Below are 17,570 nucleotides of genomic sequence, written 5' to 3' on the forward strand. Positions count from 1 at the left end.
AATATTACACCATGATAATGCGATGAAAAAAAACTAATTTTGTCCGCCTTGATTATGATCTCCTGGTTGATACAGGTGAATTCCGGTATAACACCTTGCAGGTATAATTGTACGCGTGCTTCGGCGGCGTTGTTGATCTTCTTCGGGTTGTTGATCTTCTGTGGGCGGCATGGGAGGGGGGCAGCAGATGTTTGCTGGAATGAAGATGTACCACAAATAGGGACCTCGTTTGGGAAAATTTCAAAAGGGTTGAAATTTTCGAAGTCCATATTTATTGGAAAGGTGGTGGTTGATTGATGTGTTGTTGAGGTGGGATAAGTGGAGTCTACGGTCGCAACATAACAGTCAGAGTAATTTGAGCTAGATGGATGTTGTGTTGAGTACGTTTGGGTGAAGTTGGGGTTAGAGATTGGAGTGTATTGGAGGAGTGGACGGAGGTATTGTTCTTGTGTATGTTTGTAATACGGTGAACTGACTTTTTATATTGAAATGTCGCGGTTAAGCATGAGTCGCCACCGACTTTTATTTTATCCAATTGGAAAGGCAAAAAGAACAGGAAAGACCTTTGAAAGATTTTGAGTTCGGGGGGTAAGTTATACAAAGGGAAGGTGTAAGGCACCCTTTGCATCCATGGTTATCCATGGGCTCTTAATTGCTTAGCTCACTTTGTTTGTTTGAATTGTTTGAAAAGTGTCGTGTGTGATTAGTAAAAGATTTCGTTAAGGACTTTAGCTTGTAAATAAGCGTAGCCTTGTTTTGAAATTGTTTTGAAATAAGAGGTGTGAAAAGCATTTGACTTTTGAATATGAGCAAGCAATTAAGAACTACCTACCCTAATATTTGTCTTTCGTGTTCTTTAAGTCTTTCGTTTGAAAGGGTCTATCCATACCATGAGAGGGCAGGAAGTCTTTCAATTGGATGTGCGGGTCATCGAGAGAAGTATCTTTCGCCATAAGACTGTCCCTTGCCATAAAGAGGGCAGGTAGTCTAAGGGAAGGATATAATAGTCATTAATCTTTTTAGGCATCATGCGAGGATACCTTAGCAATTCGGGACAATCATCTTTTACCGAGGCAACTTCGAGGGACTAGATGATTTTTAATATTGTAGGCAACTTTGCTTTAGGTATCCTCGGAATCGAGGGGCTTGACTATTTTAACAATTTAAAGGCAACAGGGCAACAGTAATAAGGCAACAAGGCAACCAGAGGGATTACCCTAAAGGTGTGTGGGTGCAACAATCACGTGGTTAATTCAGATATTTATCTTGTAATTAGTTATCTACTTCTGTTAAAGGCTTGCACTCCCTAAGATTACTAACCACGCAGTTTAAAATTGCGGAAAGTTAAAGACAGAAAAATAAAAAAAACCTACAACTATTACAATAAACACCTGCGGGGATGGGGGACCTTAAAAGACGGAAATAAAAGAAATCAATAATTAGTTTTATCATTTTGATCTTGAACCTTGATCTTCCTCGAACCCTTGATCAATTCTACAAAGGAAAATATATAATGGTGAGTGTATGAGGCGTTCATGGGTATTTAAAAGTAAATCCTAATTAATTTTGTAAGGCAAAAATAAATAATATTTAAAATAATAATAATCAAATCAAGGACTTAGCTTTTGATCTGATATGGCGCGTAGGCGGAAGAACCCTAACGGTAACCTGAAAAAATTAGGAATGAAGAAGAGAAATGTTAGTGCATTTAGCATTCAGTAACTATGGTACAACCCTATATCATCCCCAAAAGACAAATAAATGGGATTGAGCAAACCCTAAAAGGTTAATGGAATCGAAGGTTCGATAAAATGGCTAGATGAGCCAGAATAGAATATAATAGTTATAAGGTTAACCTAATATCTTAATTAATTAAGCATATAAATTAAAATTAAAATTAAAGGATTGTAAAGAAAATCGAGTTTCCGATTTAAAAACAATTATAAAATAATTATATAACATTATTTTGTCAAGATAAATAAAGAAATAACTTATAACAAGAGAATAAAAGAAAATAAAACTAAAATTTAAATAAAGTAATAAAAATAAATAAATAAAGGATAATGACTTAGCTCTGATCATGCGTATGGCCTTCCTGATGGTGCATGGTGAGCGTGCATCCTGAGCTCTCTGATCTGGCTTTAGTGGAAATTTAACGGCTGATGATGGAGGGCACATGATGATCTTTATCTAGCAGCGCGCGTGGGATCTGAAGCTGAATAATTCCCAAAAGTGTATGCGGGAGCAGGGATCGAACCCCCTCCCTTAAGGTGAAGGAACTCCAAGCGTTGCCAGCTGAACCATGTAAGCTTTGTTGAAGATAATTCCACGCCGAGAGATTATATTTGCAAAACGTGGCTTATTCAACCCTCAGTCAAACCAGGGGCCCACCACTAGCGCTGGTGTCCAATGAGAACGGAGGGAGACTTTTGACCGGCCAATACAAAACGTCTGCGCCTGGAGAGAGAGATTATTTTTTTGACTGTCCAATCAGAATGCTCCGCGCGTGTCCCACCACTGTTCATCATCGTTCCTGATTGTACCCCTCCAATAGCTGCGATTTTGCCTCTTGTTAGCTGCGGATTCTGCATCAAGTATTCGTAGCTAATTCCTGAAGAAAATCACAACTCAACAAAACAACGTTAAACATCAAAACCAATCGCCCAGATCTACTCAGAATCGCACCCTGGTCAAGATTATTGAATCGGTTTCGCATAGAACCCCTTGGACATAGGAACACGAAGAGAAAGCTCCATTGTGCCCTAACAATGGTGAATGTCCATAGATGCATCAAAACTCGATGAAGAACGTTCCGAACCAACCTAAACATCAACATGAACAAGAAAGAACACATCAAATTCATTTAAATGGCATGGATAAAAGATTTGAAACTAAAGAAGATGATACAACCATGGTTTTCGAGGGAGAGCATCTTGGGACTGTCAGAGCTTGCATGAAGGCATGAACCGAATCCTGGACATCTCAGGATGATGGTGAGGTGATTAAAATCGCCTGAGAACGCCTGAACATGAATTTTAGTGCGTGCCCTAGTTTTTAAGTTTTTTGGAAGTTTTGAGAAACATCTTGATGTTAGGGTTTTAGGGCTGCAGCTCTGTCCCTTGATGCATTCTGAATGTTTGTATATATAAGAAGTAGATTAGGGTTACCTTTTGGGCTTGGACATTTGTTTTCCTTGGTGACTTGAAAATTTGAGAAAATCTCACATATTTCTTTCTATTCTTGGTTCATGTTATTCCAAATCTTTCCTACTCCTCTTGTCACGAAAATTGTAGCATATTTGGACCTTTTGATTGATTAGATTTGATAAGAAAATTAAATCCTTTATTAAAACTAATTTTTCAATATTTTATAATAATTTATTTGCATTTAAATGAATAAAAATTCAAATAAACGAGATAAATTTTATAAAAAATAAAGTAGTTAGTTTAGGGATGCTTATGAAGCTCATGGACATATTTGACATCCATATTTTAGGCCCATGGGTTCAAAAAATCACAGTTCTTCACTTTGCACTTCATATACCTTTCTAAACTTTCCCGACTTTAGCAATGTGTATTTCTCTCAATTTTAGCCCTGTGAAGGTGTTATTGATCATTCTAGAAAGTTTAGAATGTCCTTTAAATGATGCTTTTGGTTTCATCTCGATTAAATATTCCATGCTCAAGTTATGAGCTTTGAGAAAAAATGACTTTTTGCGATCCTTTAGAAGGACCTATAATGTATTAGCTCATATCTCTCAAATTAAGCATTTTCAGACTTGGCATGTGGATCATTTGAATCATATGAGAGGTCATGGAGTCCATTGGAGGCATCAGAACCTGACTTTTCTTTGAGAGAGGGAAAACCCTAGTTAGAAGGCTGTTGTTTAGGAGAGTGCATACTCAGTCGAATCTTAAGCTTCTAAGATTCAAATGAGCTTGAGTATAAAATGTGATGGGCAAATTTTGGGGTATGACAGCTGCCCCTGTTCAATTTTCTTAAACCTGAAGATGTGGAGTGGTTTGTACGCCAGTCGGAATCTGAAGGTAGAAGAGGATTGAACACTAGAATGCCCATAAATTTGCCCTCGCTAAAGTAGGGACTTTTTGTCGGAGATGGGCTTAAAGATGCCATCCAGATGTGGAGACTGAAGTGTTTGAGAAGTAGTTGTTTGAATGTTGATCGTATAGTAGATGAATTAGATTTTTGGAGAGTTGGTCGTGTCAGCACCGTTCGTAGTAACTGAATTAGACTTTGGAAGATGATCGTGTCTACACCGTTCGTGATGATAGAATTAGATCTTTTGTCGTGTCAGTACCGTTCGTAATAACTGAAATAAGACTTAGGAAATAGTTGATCGTGTCCACATCGTTCGTGATGATGGAATTAGATCTCTTGTCGTGTCAGCACCGTTCGTAGTAACTGAATTAGATCTTGGAGAGATAATCGTGTCTACACCGTTCGTGATGATAGAATTAGATTATCTTGTCGTGTCAGCACCGTTCGTAGTAACTGAATTAGACCGTGGACGTCAGTGATCGTGTCTACACCGTTCGTGATGATAGAATTAGACCTCTGAAATTTGATCGTGTCAGTACCGTTCGTAGTATCTGAATTAGATCTTCTGTCGTGTCAGTACCGTTCGTAGTAGCTGAATTAGACTGAGAAGGTCAGTGATCGTGTCTACACCGTTCGTGATGATAGAATTAGATCTCTGAGAGTTGACCGTGTCAGTACCGTTCGTAGTAACCGAATTAGATCTTTTGTCGTGTCAGTACTGTTCGTAGTAGCTGAATTAGACTTTGAAAGTGATCGTGTCATTACCGTTCGTGGTAAATGAATTAGATCTTCGAGCGTTGATCGTGTCAGTACCATTCGTAGTAGCTGAATTAGATCTTGGAAAGTTGGAGATTTCGTTCATTTGTCGGTACCTGTATTCTGAAAAAGGTAAGGTTAATCTTTATGCAATGTCATGATGCATGGGTTATGTAATGAATCCCTCAAAATAAACGAGAGCTTTTGCATGTTATGTATGAGTTCATTATGAGGTAATGTATGCAATGTATGAATATGTTTATGACATATGATATGTGAATATGATTTATGTTGTCTTTGATTAAGAAAGTAGATCTTTATGTCCTTGTAATTGTACTGTCTGATCTTGTCTTGAAGATGCTCAGCTGGGAATCTATGATTTCTGCTTGGAGATGATCAGTGACTTGATGTACCCTGATTTTAGAGATAAACCATGTTGGAGAAGAGCAACATATTGGATGACCGGTAATGCGGGAGATGTAAACTCTGTTGGGGAGTCATGTCTTTGTCGAGACGAATATGTTTGAAGATATCTTCTTGAGAATTGCTCTGTGGGGATATGATCTTACGAACGTGGCTTTGTGGGGAGATGTGGGTGTCTGGAAAGTTGCCCCCAGTATCATAGTAACTTACTACTTGATTCAGGACACGCCACTGAGTATTGATCAAGATGTTGAATTTGGACTTGCATAGATTTGCCCCAGTTAGCAGGAACTTTGGAAAGATTCGCCTCGCGAGGATTTTATGAGATATTTACTATGGGCGATATGCTCCCAGCAATCATAGGCTCATGACAATGTCTCACGTTGATCGGAAATAGACTTAGATTTACTTATATGCATGCCCCTGATTTTTTTTGCATCTTTGAGAGATTCTCGAAATCTTGACTTGGTTGCCCCAGATTGATTGGGCAAAACATGCCACGCCCCTTGTATACGTAGAAGACATTGCTTCTTGGAGTAATCTGTGTTGGTCGAGATAACTTTGAGTCATTAGCCATACCATGTGCAAATTCTTCCTGATGCTAACATTTGAGATTATGTAGCAAAATATGTTTAATAATGAATTCATGAGATGCAATGCATACGTCTGTCTTGAGTTTATTGAAAAACATTTAAAATTGGATATGTAAAAGCATGATGTTTATAAAAACGTGATGTTTGTAAAAAACGAAGTGTCAACTCAGCATTTGTGGTAAACCTTAAGGAGTCAGGATACCTTTTTTGTGACAGTATGCTTTCGAACTAACCGTGCTTCAGTTAGGACTTTTAAGGGTTGTAACGTGGCTTGGTTCACGGTTTAAGAAACGAAGGATAAAGGCTCAAAATTTGATTGTACCCACCCCTCTTCGTGATGATCTTCGATCCTAAGCTCAGTTAATTCAACTTATGCATTCAGGTTCCAAGAGACTTTTGGATTTACACCTTTGATAATGATGATGGTTCACAAGCAAGGAAAGCTTTTGAGATGGCAGTCGCTTCTTCCTTTGGTAGTCACAACATTGTGTTGTATATTGACTTCTCTTTTTTCATCTTTTTGATATCCCTAACTTTTGCCTGAACTGTTTATTTCTGAGATTACAGTCAGCGGGATGCCTTGATTTTGCCTAAGTCGTCTTTTGATTTTTGACTTAGCAGGCTTTTCTTTGTATATATGTTTTTTCATTTTTTTGAAAGATATTAACTGCCTTACTGATTGATGAACCGTCATTGGTTTTTGGTTGACACCTCCAACACTTCTTTGATGTGTGCGGATGAACGCTTGTGATTACAACCTTTGTTGAAAGGTGTACTGAATGATTCTCTTGAAATAGAATGCTCAGCCAGATTAACTGAGAACTACCCTGCCCCAGGTTTTGATCAAGGGTTTTGATTAATACAAGAAAGAAACTTCTACTTCTTAGGCTCAAAAAGGGTTGACGAGGGATTATCATCCTTATATCTCCACTGTTTAGGAATTGAAACAATGCCTGTACATCGTCAGCATAGTCCGCTCAGAAGCATACTGTGTGAGGTTGCAGTATCGTTTTCGTCATTCTCCCTCAAAAGGCTTACAGCTTAGCAGGAGTTGAATATCACAAAACATATGCAGAATAAAGACATAATTTAAAATGAGTGATAACGAAATAATTTATTCAAGACAAACATATGCAATGCACTGATGATGATTATTAAAACAGATAATGTCTATCATAATTTGAATGTTTAAACAAACAGAAAAGAAACATGCAAATGAAAGTAGATCTAATGATCCAAAAGTTCGTCCGTCTAGACGTCAATCCGTCTTGTCATGACTAGGCATAGGAGCGGTGATCACCACAGGAGTTTTAGGAGAGTTGGATTTGATTTCTCCGTCATTGATCAGATCTTGAATTTTTATTCCTTAATGTCCAGCAATTGTTTGTGTAATGTCCAAGACTGTTGGAATGGTACGCGCATCTCGCATTGAGTTTATAGTTGGTGTTAGACTTCGTTGGCTCGATTTCCCTGAGCGTCTGGATCGTATGAGTGAATTGATTGTTGTGACTCAGTTGTCATGATTCCATTATCGTGACTCAGTTGTCGTGACTTTGTTGTTGTGATTCCATTATCGTGACTCAGTTGTCATGATTCCATTATCGTGACTCAGTTGTCGTGACTTCGTTGTCGTGATTCCATTATCGTGACTCAGTTGTCGTGATTCCATTATCGTGACTCAGTTGTCGTGACTTCGTTGTCGTGATTCCATTATCGTGACTCAGTTGTCGTGATTCCATTATCGTGACTCAGTTGTCGTGATTCCATTATCGTGACTCAGTTGTCGTGACTTCGTTGTCGTGATTCCATTATCGTGACTCAGTTGTCATGATTCCATTATCGTGACTCAGTTGTCGTGATTCCATTATCGTGACTCAGTTGTCGTGATTCCATTATCGTGACTCAGTTGTCGTGATTCCATTATCGTGACTCAGTTGTCGTGATTCCATTATCGTGACTCAGTTGTCGTGACTCAGTTGTCGTGACTTCATTGTCGTGGTCTTTTCTGATTTGAGTGTCATGATTAAATCTTTAATGGCACGCTTCAACGGTTTACCATCCTTTACACCATAACCAGGATTGTTCGAATAATAAGCGCATCTCGCATTGTAATTGTACCCCAGGAATAGGAGTGCCTTTAATTCTTCTTGCCCCTTGGCTGAGTTCAGAATCAAAGTTTAGGATCAGATGTTCTGAGCCGGAAGGTGTTCGCCTGATTGCTCGAAATTCATGATGCTGAAGTAAACAGCAAGAGAGGATGAGATACCTGTTGTGAGAAACCTGTTATGCGATGTTATGAGTGCAAATGCAATATTTTCAAGGATCTTTAGGAATTTAGTTAGCAACATTTAAAAAATGATTTGGTCGCGTCTTTGTCTGAAGAATTCTGAATTTTGTCTTTGAACGTCTTTCTTTGAGAACCAAGCTCACCATATCGAGTGGGTCATCGCCTCTGATTCGCGATACTTCTGAATTGGATGGTACGTGGCTAGAGGAAAATAAATCCTCTTGCCCCTTGCTAGGTATGAGTCTTTGAATTGGAAGGTATGTGGCTAGAGGAAAATAAATCCTCTTGCCCCTTGATAGGAATTTAATCCCTGATAAGAGTACCTGAAATTGTGCGCCCTAAATACCGAAGATCCTTGAAAGGGTTAGTTAATATGATATGTCATGATGTCATGATGTCATGCAGATGCAATGCATTAAGTAAAGCATAAGGTCATAAGGACTAGGTGTCCTACAGACAATCCCTGCAAGGAAATAAAGGGTTAGAGCATAAGGTAATGAGGACGAAATGCCCTACAAGCGAATCCTGCAAGGAAACAACGGTTAGTATGCAACTTATTAGGAACAACATGGAATAGTGAGGGCAAACAAGTCTTTTAACAAAACCTGCAAAGAAACAAAGGTTAGTAGCAAACGCACACAAGTTACACAAGTTCCCTTAAGTTAAGAGACTTGCATGAAGTTCGTAGGTAAGTACCCTCCCCACTGAAGTTAAGTTGGTTCAACCTGTCCTATATAAAGATCGGGTTCTAGGGAGCTCATATCATTGACCTTTCTCGAAGGCGCTTATCTCAGTTCGGCAATCGAATCACCAACCAAGAAGGTCCTGAAAGTCTAGTCCATATGAGTGTAGCTTCGAGTATCAACCAACTTCGGTCGGAACCAAAGCCAGCCATCTCGCTACTTTCTAATAGGCCAAGGCCAAGTTCAACTAGGGTTCTAGGGCGAATTAGTGCTTAATGACACCACGCAGCAGCCAAGTGTTTCCTCGAGTCGGATCCCAAGGAACACCAGGACAAACAAATGTGTCACACTAACGATGGCCACCAGATCAACCACATCAGTATACGCTGTGCAGTCTCCTTGGTCTCATGCCATTTACCTAAGGTTCTCAGATCCGGGTTAGGATCTTTCACACAAGTAAATACCCATAACAGCCTTTGAAATATAAAGCAAACAAATCAAACAATTAAAGTGAATCCTAAACTCTAAGGTAACCCCTCTTTTAATCGAAAGCATCCCCAGCAGAGTCGCCAGTTCTGTAATACGGTGAACTGACTTTTTATATTGAAATGTCGCGGTTAAGCATGAGTCGCCACCGACTTTTATTTTATCCAATTGGAAAGGCAAAAAGAACAGGAAAGACCTTTGAAAGATTTTGAGTTCGGGGGGTAAGTTATACAAAGGGAAGGTGTAAGGCACCCTTTGCATCCATGGTTATCCATGGGCTCTTAATTGCTTAGCTCACTTTGTTTGTTTGAATTGTTTGAAAAGTGTCGTGTGTGATTAGTAAAAGATTTCGTTAAGGACTTTAGCTTGTAAATAAGCGTAGCCTTGTTTTGAAATTGTTTTGAAATAAGAGGTGTGAAAAGCATTTGACTTTTGAATATGAGCAAGCAATTAAGAACTACCTACCCTAATATTTGTCTTTCGTGTTCTTTAAGTCTTTCGTTTGAAAGGGTCTATCCATACCATGAGAGGGCAGGAAGTCTTTCAATTGGATGTGCGGGTCATCGAGAGAAGTATCTTTCGCCATAAGACTGTCCCTTGCCATAAAGAGGGCAGGTAGTCTAAGGGAAGGATATAATAGTCATTAATCTTTTTAGGCATCATGCGAGGATACCTTAGCAATTCGGGACAATCATCTTTTACCGAGGCAACTTCGAGGGACTAGATGATTTTTAATATTGTAGGCAACTTTGCTTTAGGTATCCTCGGAATCGAGGGGCTTGACTATTTTAACAATTTAAAGGCAACAGGGCAACAGTAATAAGGCAACAAGGCAACCAGAGGGATTACCCTAAAGGTGTGTGGGTGCAACAATCACGTGGTTAATTCAGATATTTATCTTGTAATTAGTTATCTACTTCTGTTAAAGGCTTGCACTCCCTAAGATTACTAACCACGCAGTTTAAAATTGCGGAAAGTTAAAGACAGAAAAATAAAAAAAACCTACAACTATTACAATAAACACCTGCGGGGATGGGGGACCTTAAAAGACGGAAATAAAAGAAATCAATAATTAGTTTTATCATTTTGATCTTGAACCTTGATCTTCCTCGAACCCTTGATCAATTCTACAAAGGAAAATATATAATGGTGAGTGTATGAGGCGTTCATGGGTATTTAAAAGTAAATCCTAATTAATTTTGTAAGGCAAAAATAAATAATATTTAAAATAATAATAATCAAATCAAGGACTTAGCTTTTGATCTGATATGGCGCGTAGGCGGAAGAACCCTAACGGTAACCTGAAAAAATTAGGAATGAAGAAGAGAAATGTTAGTGCATTTAGCATTCAGTAACTATGGTACAACCCTATATCATCCCCAAAAGACAAATAAATGGGGTTGAGCAAACCCTAAAAGGTTAATGGAATCGAAGGTTCGATAAAATGGCTAGATGAGCCAGAATAGAATATAATAGTTATAAGGTTAACCTAATATCTTAATTAATTAAGCATATAAATTAAAATTAAAATTAAAGGATTGTAAAGAAAATCGAGTTTCCGATTTAAAAACAATTATAAAATAATTATATAACATTATTTTGTCAAGATAAATAAAGAAATAACTTATAACAAGAGAATAAAAGAAAATAAAACTAAAATTTAAATAAAGTAATAAAAATAAATAAATAAAGGATAATGACTTAGCTCTGATCATGCGTATGGCCTTCCTGATGGTGCATGGTGAGCGTGCATCCTGAGCTCTCTGATCTGGCTTTAGTGGAAATTTAACGGCTGATGATGGAGGGCACATGATGATCTTTATCTAGCAGCGCGCGTGGGATCTGAAGCTGAATAATTCCCAAAAGTGTATGCGGGAGCAGGGATCGAACCCCCTCCCTTAAGGTGAAGGAACTCCAAGCGTTGCCAGCTGAACCATGTAAGCTTTGTTGAAGATAATTCCACGCCGAGAGATTATATTTGCAAAACGTGGCTTATTCAACCCTCAGTCAAACCAGGGGCCCACCACTAGCGCTGGTGTCCAATGAGAACGGAGGGAGACTTTTGACCGGCAAATACAAAACGTCTGCGCCTGGAGAGAGAGATTATTTTTTTGACTGTCCAATCAGAATGCTCCGCGCATGTCCCACCACTGTTCATCATCGTTCCTGATTGTACCCCTCCAATAGCTGCGATTTTGCCTCTTGTTAGCTGCGGATTCTGCATCAAGTATTCGTAGCTAATTCCTGAAGAAAATCACAACTCAACAAAACAACGTTAAACATCAAAACCAATCGCCCAGATCTACTCAGAATCGCACCCTGGTCAAGATTATTGAATCGGTTTCGCATAGAACCCCTTGGACATAGGAACACGAAGAGAAAGCTCCATTGTGCCCTAACAATGGTGAATGTCCATAGATGCATCAAAACTCGATGAAGAACGTTCCGAACCAACCTAAACATCAACATGAACAAGAAAGAACACATCAAATTCATTTAAATGGCATGGATAAAAGATTTGAAACTAAAGAAGATGATACAACCATGGTTTTCGAGGGAGAGCATCTTGGGACTGTCAGAGCTTGCATGAAGGCATGAACCGAATCCTGGACATCTCAGGATGATGGTGAGGTGATTAAAATCGCCTGAGAACGCCTGAACATGAATTTTAGTGCGTGCCCTAGTTTTTAAGTTTTTTGGAAGTTTTGAGAAACATCTTGATGTTAGGGTTTTAGGGCTGCAGCTCTGTCCCTTGATGCATTCTGAATGTTTGTATATATAAGAAGTAGATTAGGGTTACCTTTTGGGCTTGGACATTTGTTTTCCTTGGTGACTTGAAAATTTGAGAAAATCTCACATATTTCTTTCTATTCTTGGTTCATGTTATTCCAAATCTTTCCTACTCCTCTTGTCACGAAAATTGTAGCATATTTGGACCTTTTGATTGATTAGATTTGATAAGAAAATTAAATCCTTTATTAAAACTAATTTTTCAATATTTTATAATAATTTATTTGCATTTAAATGAATAAAAATTCAAATAAACGAGATAAATTTTATAAAAAATAAAGTAGTTAGTTTAGGGATGCTTATGAAGCTCATGGACATATTTGACATCCATATTTTAGGCCCATGGGTTCAAAAAATCACAGTTCTTCACTTTGCACTTCATATACCTTTCTAAACTTTCCCGACTTTAGCAATGTGTATTTCTCTCAATTTTAGCCCTGTGAAGGTGTTATTGATCATTCTAGAAAGTTTAGAATGTCCTTTAAATGATGCTTTTGGTTTCATCTCGATTAAATATTCCATGCTCAAGTTATGAGCTTTGAGAAAAAATGACTTTTTGCGATCCTTTAGAAGGACCTATAATGTATTAGCTCATATCTCTCAAATTAAGCATTTTCAGACTTGGCATGTGGATCATTTGAATCATATGAGAGGTCATGGAGTCCATTGGAGGCATCAGAACCTGACTTTTCTTTGAGAGAGGGAAAACCCTAGTTAGAAGGCTGTTGTTTAGGAGAGTGTATACTCAGTCGAATCTTAAGCTTCTAAGATTCAAATGAGCTTGAGTATAAAATGTGATGGGCAAATTTTGGGGTATGACAATGTTGGTACATGAATTGTATTGGTTGTTGTGGTGTTTGGAAAGGGTTATCTGTTTGTTGCGATGGGGTGTACTGAGTTTGGTGTTGGGTCGGATTGTATGAGAATTGTTGTTGTTGTGTTTGGTAATTTTGGGATGGTTGGTCGTATATGTTTGACGAGGAGGGTTGTGAGAATGGTGGGTTGTTGAATGTTTGTGGTTGGGTAGGTGGCATTTGGGAAGAGGAAGGTTGAGTACGTCGATCAACGAGTCATTGATCTGCAGAAGCGTGCGTAAACGGCAAAGATCTATACCAATTCATATATTCGTGAGTTGGCACAGACTGTGGGTCAACCGTAGGTCTAGTCAGGCAATATCTCACCACATTTCTCCATTTTTGGTGCTCACTGCGGTACAATCGAGTATACGGAGTATTCCATGATTCTTTCATCGTCATTTCATGGTGTTCTTTTAAGCAACGTGGTTGGGGCGGTGGTTCTTGGTGGAACCTGTAACACCCCAAATCTACCCAACGAATATTTAATAAAATCAAAGTGCGGAAATTCAATATACAATTGAGATGTCACATTCAACGTAAAACAACAAACAACTTAATCACATATATCATAGATACATAGCACATAACTCGGATGAACCAATAAAACCTGTTTACTCTTTTAAAAAATAAAACAACTTTTATTAATAATAATAATAATATCAATTATTCAACTTCACTTCGCATAATATTTTTATTAAACTAAAACAACTTCACCAACGTCATATTACTTCATAAATTCCATTTAAAAGTTAACAACTTATAGTTATAGCAACAATTAAAAGACAATCGTTCATCCCCCGAGTGCTACGTATCAGAGCAAGACCCAACTCGAACTAACAGTAACTAAAGACTTCATAAAATCACTTCAAACTTCCACCGCTATCTTAAGTACCTGTCCATTTCCCATGGTAGGGAAACATCATTCAGAAGGGGTGAAATATCCAACAATATAAACAAGCGTATGATAAATAATATATTAAGATTAGATCATACAATTTCACCACTTCATACTTATTCAAACAACAGTTATAATAACAAATAGCAACAACGGTTATAATAATTATTTACCAATAACAAGTATAGTAACAATTATCAGCAACAAGTATAACAACAACAACTTATAACAACAACAACGTAATAACAACAACAACTTCAAATGCGACTCAACTGTGCAAATGCATGTGGTACCATTGGAGCAGAACTCCCAACTTAAACATATGCCAGGTTATCGAGGCATTTCAACTTAAACAGGTGTCGTCAAGGCCAACTTAAACATTTTTCCAATCCAGGCCAACGTAATATGCAAATGTATGCATGAAACAATAACAACAACTACAACGTCACAACACAACAATGCAACAACCGCAAACAACTTAATCAACCTTGGTCATAAGACCTGCAACTTAATCAACGCATCCTCAATAACTTAAACAACATTGGTCATAAGACCTGCAACTTAATCAACGTATCAACAACAACAACCAGAACAACAACAACGAAAACAACAACTTAAACATGCATCAATTTGCATCAACTTAATCATTATAAAACAACCCCTAAACATCTAGGTACTAATTCTTCAATTTATTAATCAATCTACTACCAACAATTCTTATCATTCTAATTCCAATTCTACTATTCGTTAATTCTATTATTAATTCCAATTATGCTACTAATTCAGCCTGCTACATATATCATCGTTATTACTACTGCTATTTCTTCTTCACACCAATTCCATCTTTATACAACTTAATCCATTAACTACATATCTCATCACTAAGAATCATCACTATAATTTCTACTAATTAAATTAGTCAATTCCAACGGTATAATATTCTAATTAATTTAAACCAATTTCTTCACTAATAATAATTATAATTCTTCTCAAGTTAATCCTACTAAGGCTTGATCCCAACAACCAACATAAAACATCAACGGCCAAAAATCAAAACATATTTCTAAAACTCGTTTAGCACGCGCCGTGAACCTCTCTTTGCGCCGCGAACACCACAGAAACCTTCAGTTCGCGCCGCGTCCAAACCTTGGCGCTTACCTGCGCTGACAGAATCTTCCAACAAAATTAAAACTCAATTTTCTTCCTTCGATTCCAGTGCAATTTAATTTCAACCATCAAATGAACATAGCAATATTATAGTTATACTCCACCAACATCTAGCAATTTTCTACAACTAATTCCTCAATAATAATAATTATAAACCCTAGTTTAATTTCCCACAACCATTGGTTGGACTTTTATAACCTTATTCACAGACATCAATCAATTTCAACATTCAACAATACAATCACAACACACAAAACAAAGGCAATCATACAACCATAACCCCCACATATCATTCATCATAATCCCGTTTATAGAGCTAGAATCCCACCCTTACCTTGGATATGAGATCGCTCTACTCTCCCGGTTTCCATAGCTTATGTCGCCGCTTCCAACTTTTCTCCGAAAATATTTTCTAACAACGTGCAGAGACGCACCAAAAACCTGTTCGGAAATCGCTTTGTCAGACGGACTTAAAATCATCAAAACGAAAATCGCTTCGGTCAGAAGTTACCTCTACGAGTCTGGAACGTTGTATCCAAGAACCGCGACGATCCAACGGTTGGATTGGGAGAAACGTATGTTTTTCTAAGGTGTCTCACTGCAGAAACTTGCTGCGAAAATTGGACTTCCTCTAGCTTTTCTCTTCCGCCATGGCTCTCTTCTTCACCTCTCCTCTTTCTCCAACTTTTCTTCTTTCTCCACGTCTACTGAGACCTAACTTCTCTTCTTATTTCCTTTATTATTATAATTATAATCTTCATTTGGGCTTACTAATTAACACCCCCATGATTACTATCACCAACGCAACGTCTAAGCCCACTTAAATAAAACACTCTCATAATCCATAATATTAATTCTATTATTATTTCTCTCAACCAAATTGACTAACTACCGACTATAAAATAAATCGTCAGAACCACCAACTCAACATATTCAATATCATTCTCTACGACTTAAATCAACTTAAATTAATAATAGTCCATTATAGTAATATTATCTCTAATATTATTCTCTGATTAAAACGACTAATTTCTCGATCATTAATTTATCCGCCCAACACAACGTATAATTCCAATTACGCCTCTTATAATAATGTCAATAATTCTAACTTCGACTAATTCCAACAAATAATTTCCTTATACAATTTAATTAAATAAATAATTAAATTCCGGCTGTTACAGAACCCAAACTGCAACTTTACCCTATCAGATTGCTGCCATTCGACAATCCAGAAGCATATGATCGGAACGATTGCATTCGACATTGTGTGGTCGTTATTATCTAGGGGCGGATAGTTGATATATGGTCTCCAAATAAATTGTTGCAGATTAAAAATAAAAGTTAATTAATAATAAAATAAAATTGAAGTGATTGACGTTATAAAAAAATATAGATAGATAGATAGATATTTTACGTTTCCATGGACCATGTGATCGATGCGAGTACGGTATCCAAGTAGACAATGTTGAGGGCTATCCTTCGTTTTTTTCTTCTTTGCACCCCACCTATGTAAGAATAAATTAAATATAAGAATGTATAATGTTAAAAATTTATAATATAAATTGAAATAAAAAAAATCGTAAAAAAAATATAAACCTCGCAGCATACGGATATGATGGTAGCTCCGGAGAGATGGGTGCCAAAAAAGGCAATCGGGAATATCCCCAAGCTTGGATAAGTTCAACACACCCTCCCATTCCCTCGACTTCTACGTCTACCGACTTACACATTTCTCTATAAAGATAGGCTAACACGGCTGACCCCCAGCTATATGTATTGCATCTCTCCAAATCTTGTAGCAATGGCACCCACATGATATGCACATATTTACTCCTTTTATCGGGCATTAAGGATAAGCCAATTAAAAGCAGATTAAAAATTCTAGTGTATGTAGTTAAGTGTCCCACAGTTGAATTTTCATTTACCGGATTATTAGCTAACAATGATTTAAGCCAAGATATTAGAACCATCCGACCTTTTAAAGCTGTACGTGGTGGATGAGCACCCAAAAATTCTTCCCACATGTCCAAGTCTAATTCGGTAGGACCGGCTACAGCATTACCGTTGACACGTAGACCCAGTAACATACTCACATCTTCCAACGTTATGGTACACTCACTAGTTGGAAAATGAAATGTATGTGATTCGGGTCTCCATCTTTCGAGCAAGGCCATTACGAAACTTGTGTCTATGTGGATATGTGGTATCCTTGCTACGTTTGCAAAACCCGATCTCGCCAAGTAAGGCATAATAACATCAGGAGGATCTAATTTTTAATGGGATCTTGTTCTAAATTGTTCAGGATCAGCAAGCTGTAAAAAAAATTATATATATATAAATATATATAAATATATAAGTATAAATATAAACATACAAATATATAAATATATAAAAATATATAAGTAAAAATATAAACATACAAATATATAAATAAATAAGTATAAACATAAATATATAAACATGAATTTAAATCAATATCGCAGCATGTTCGGGTGTTCCCCTATGTTTATCACCAAACCAGAAGAAACTCATTTTATATGAAGAGCAAGAATTTCAAAGAAAGAGATAAGTGAT

At 37.4% G+C, this 17,570-nt stretch overlaps 1 protein-coding gene across 1 annotated transcript; it reads right to left on the minus strand.

Moving 5' to 3' along the window:
- Nucleotides 1–11,313: 11,313 nt before the first annotated feature.
- On the minus strand, nucleotides 11,314–17,170 carry LOC131615065 (protein MAIN-LIKE 2-like). The gene is made up of 3 exons (XM_058886580.1): nucleotides 16,593–17,170; nucleotides 16,443–16,501; nucleotides 11,314–11,531 (listed from the first exon to the last, which is right to left on the minus strand). The coding sequence occupies exons 1-3, from the start codon at nucleotides 17,168–17,170 to the stop codon at nucleotides 11,314–11,316; spliced, it is 855 nt and encodes a 284-aa protein (XP_058742563.1).
- Nucleotides 17,171–17,570: the final 400 nt, after the last annotated feature.

Source organism: Vicia villosa, linkage group LG6, assembly GCF_029867415.1.
Source record: "Vicia villosa cultivar HV-30 ecotype Madison, WI linkage group LG6, Vvil1.0, whole genome shotgun sequence".
In the NCBI taxonomy this organism is placed as follows: Eukaryota; Viridiplantae; Streptophyta; class Magnoliopsida; order Fabales; family Fabaceae; genus Vicia; species Vicia villosa.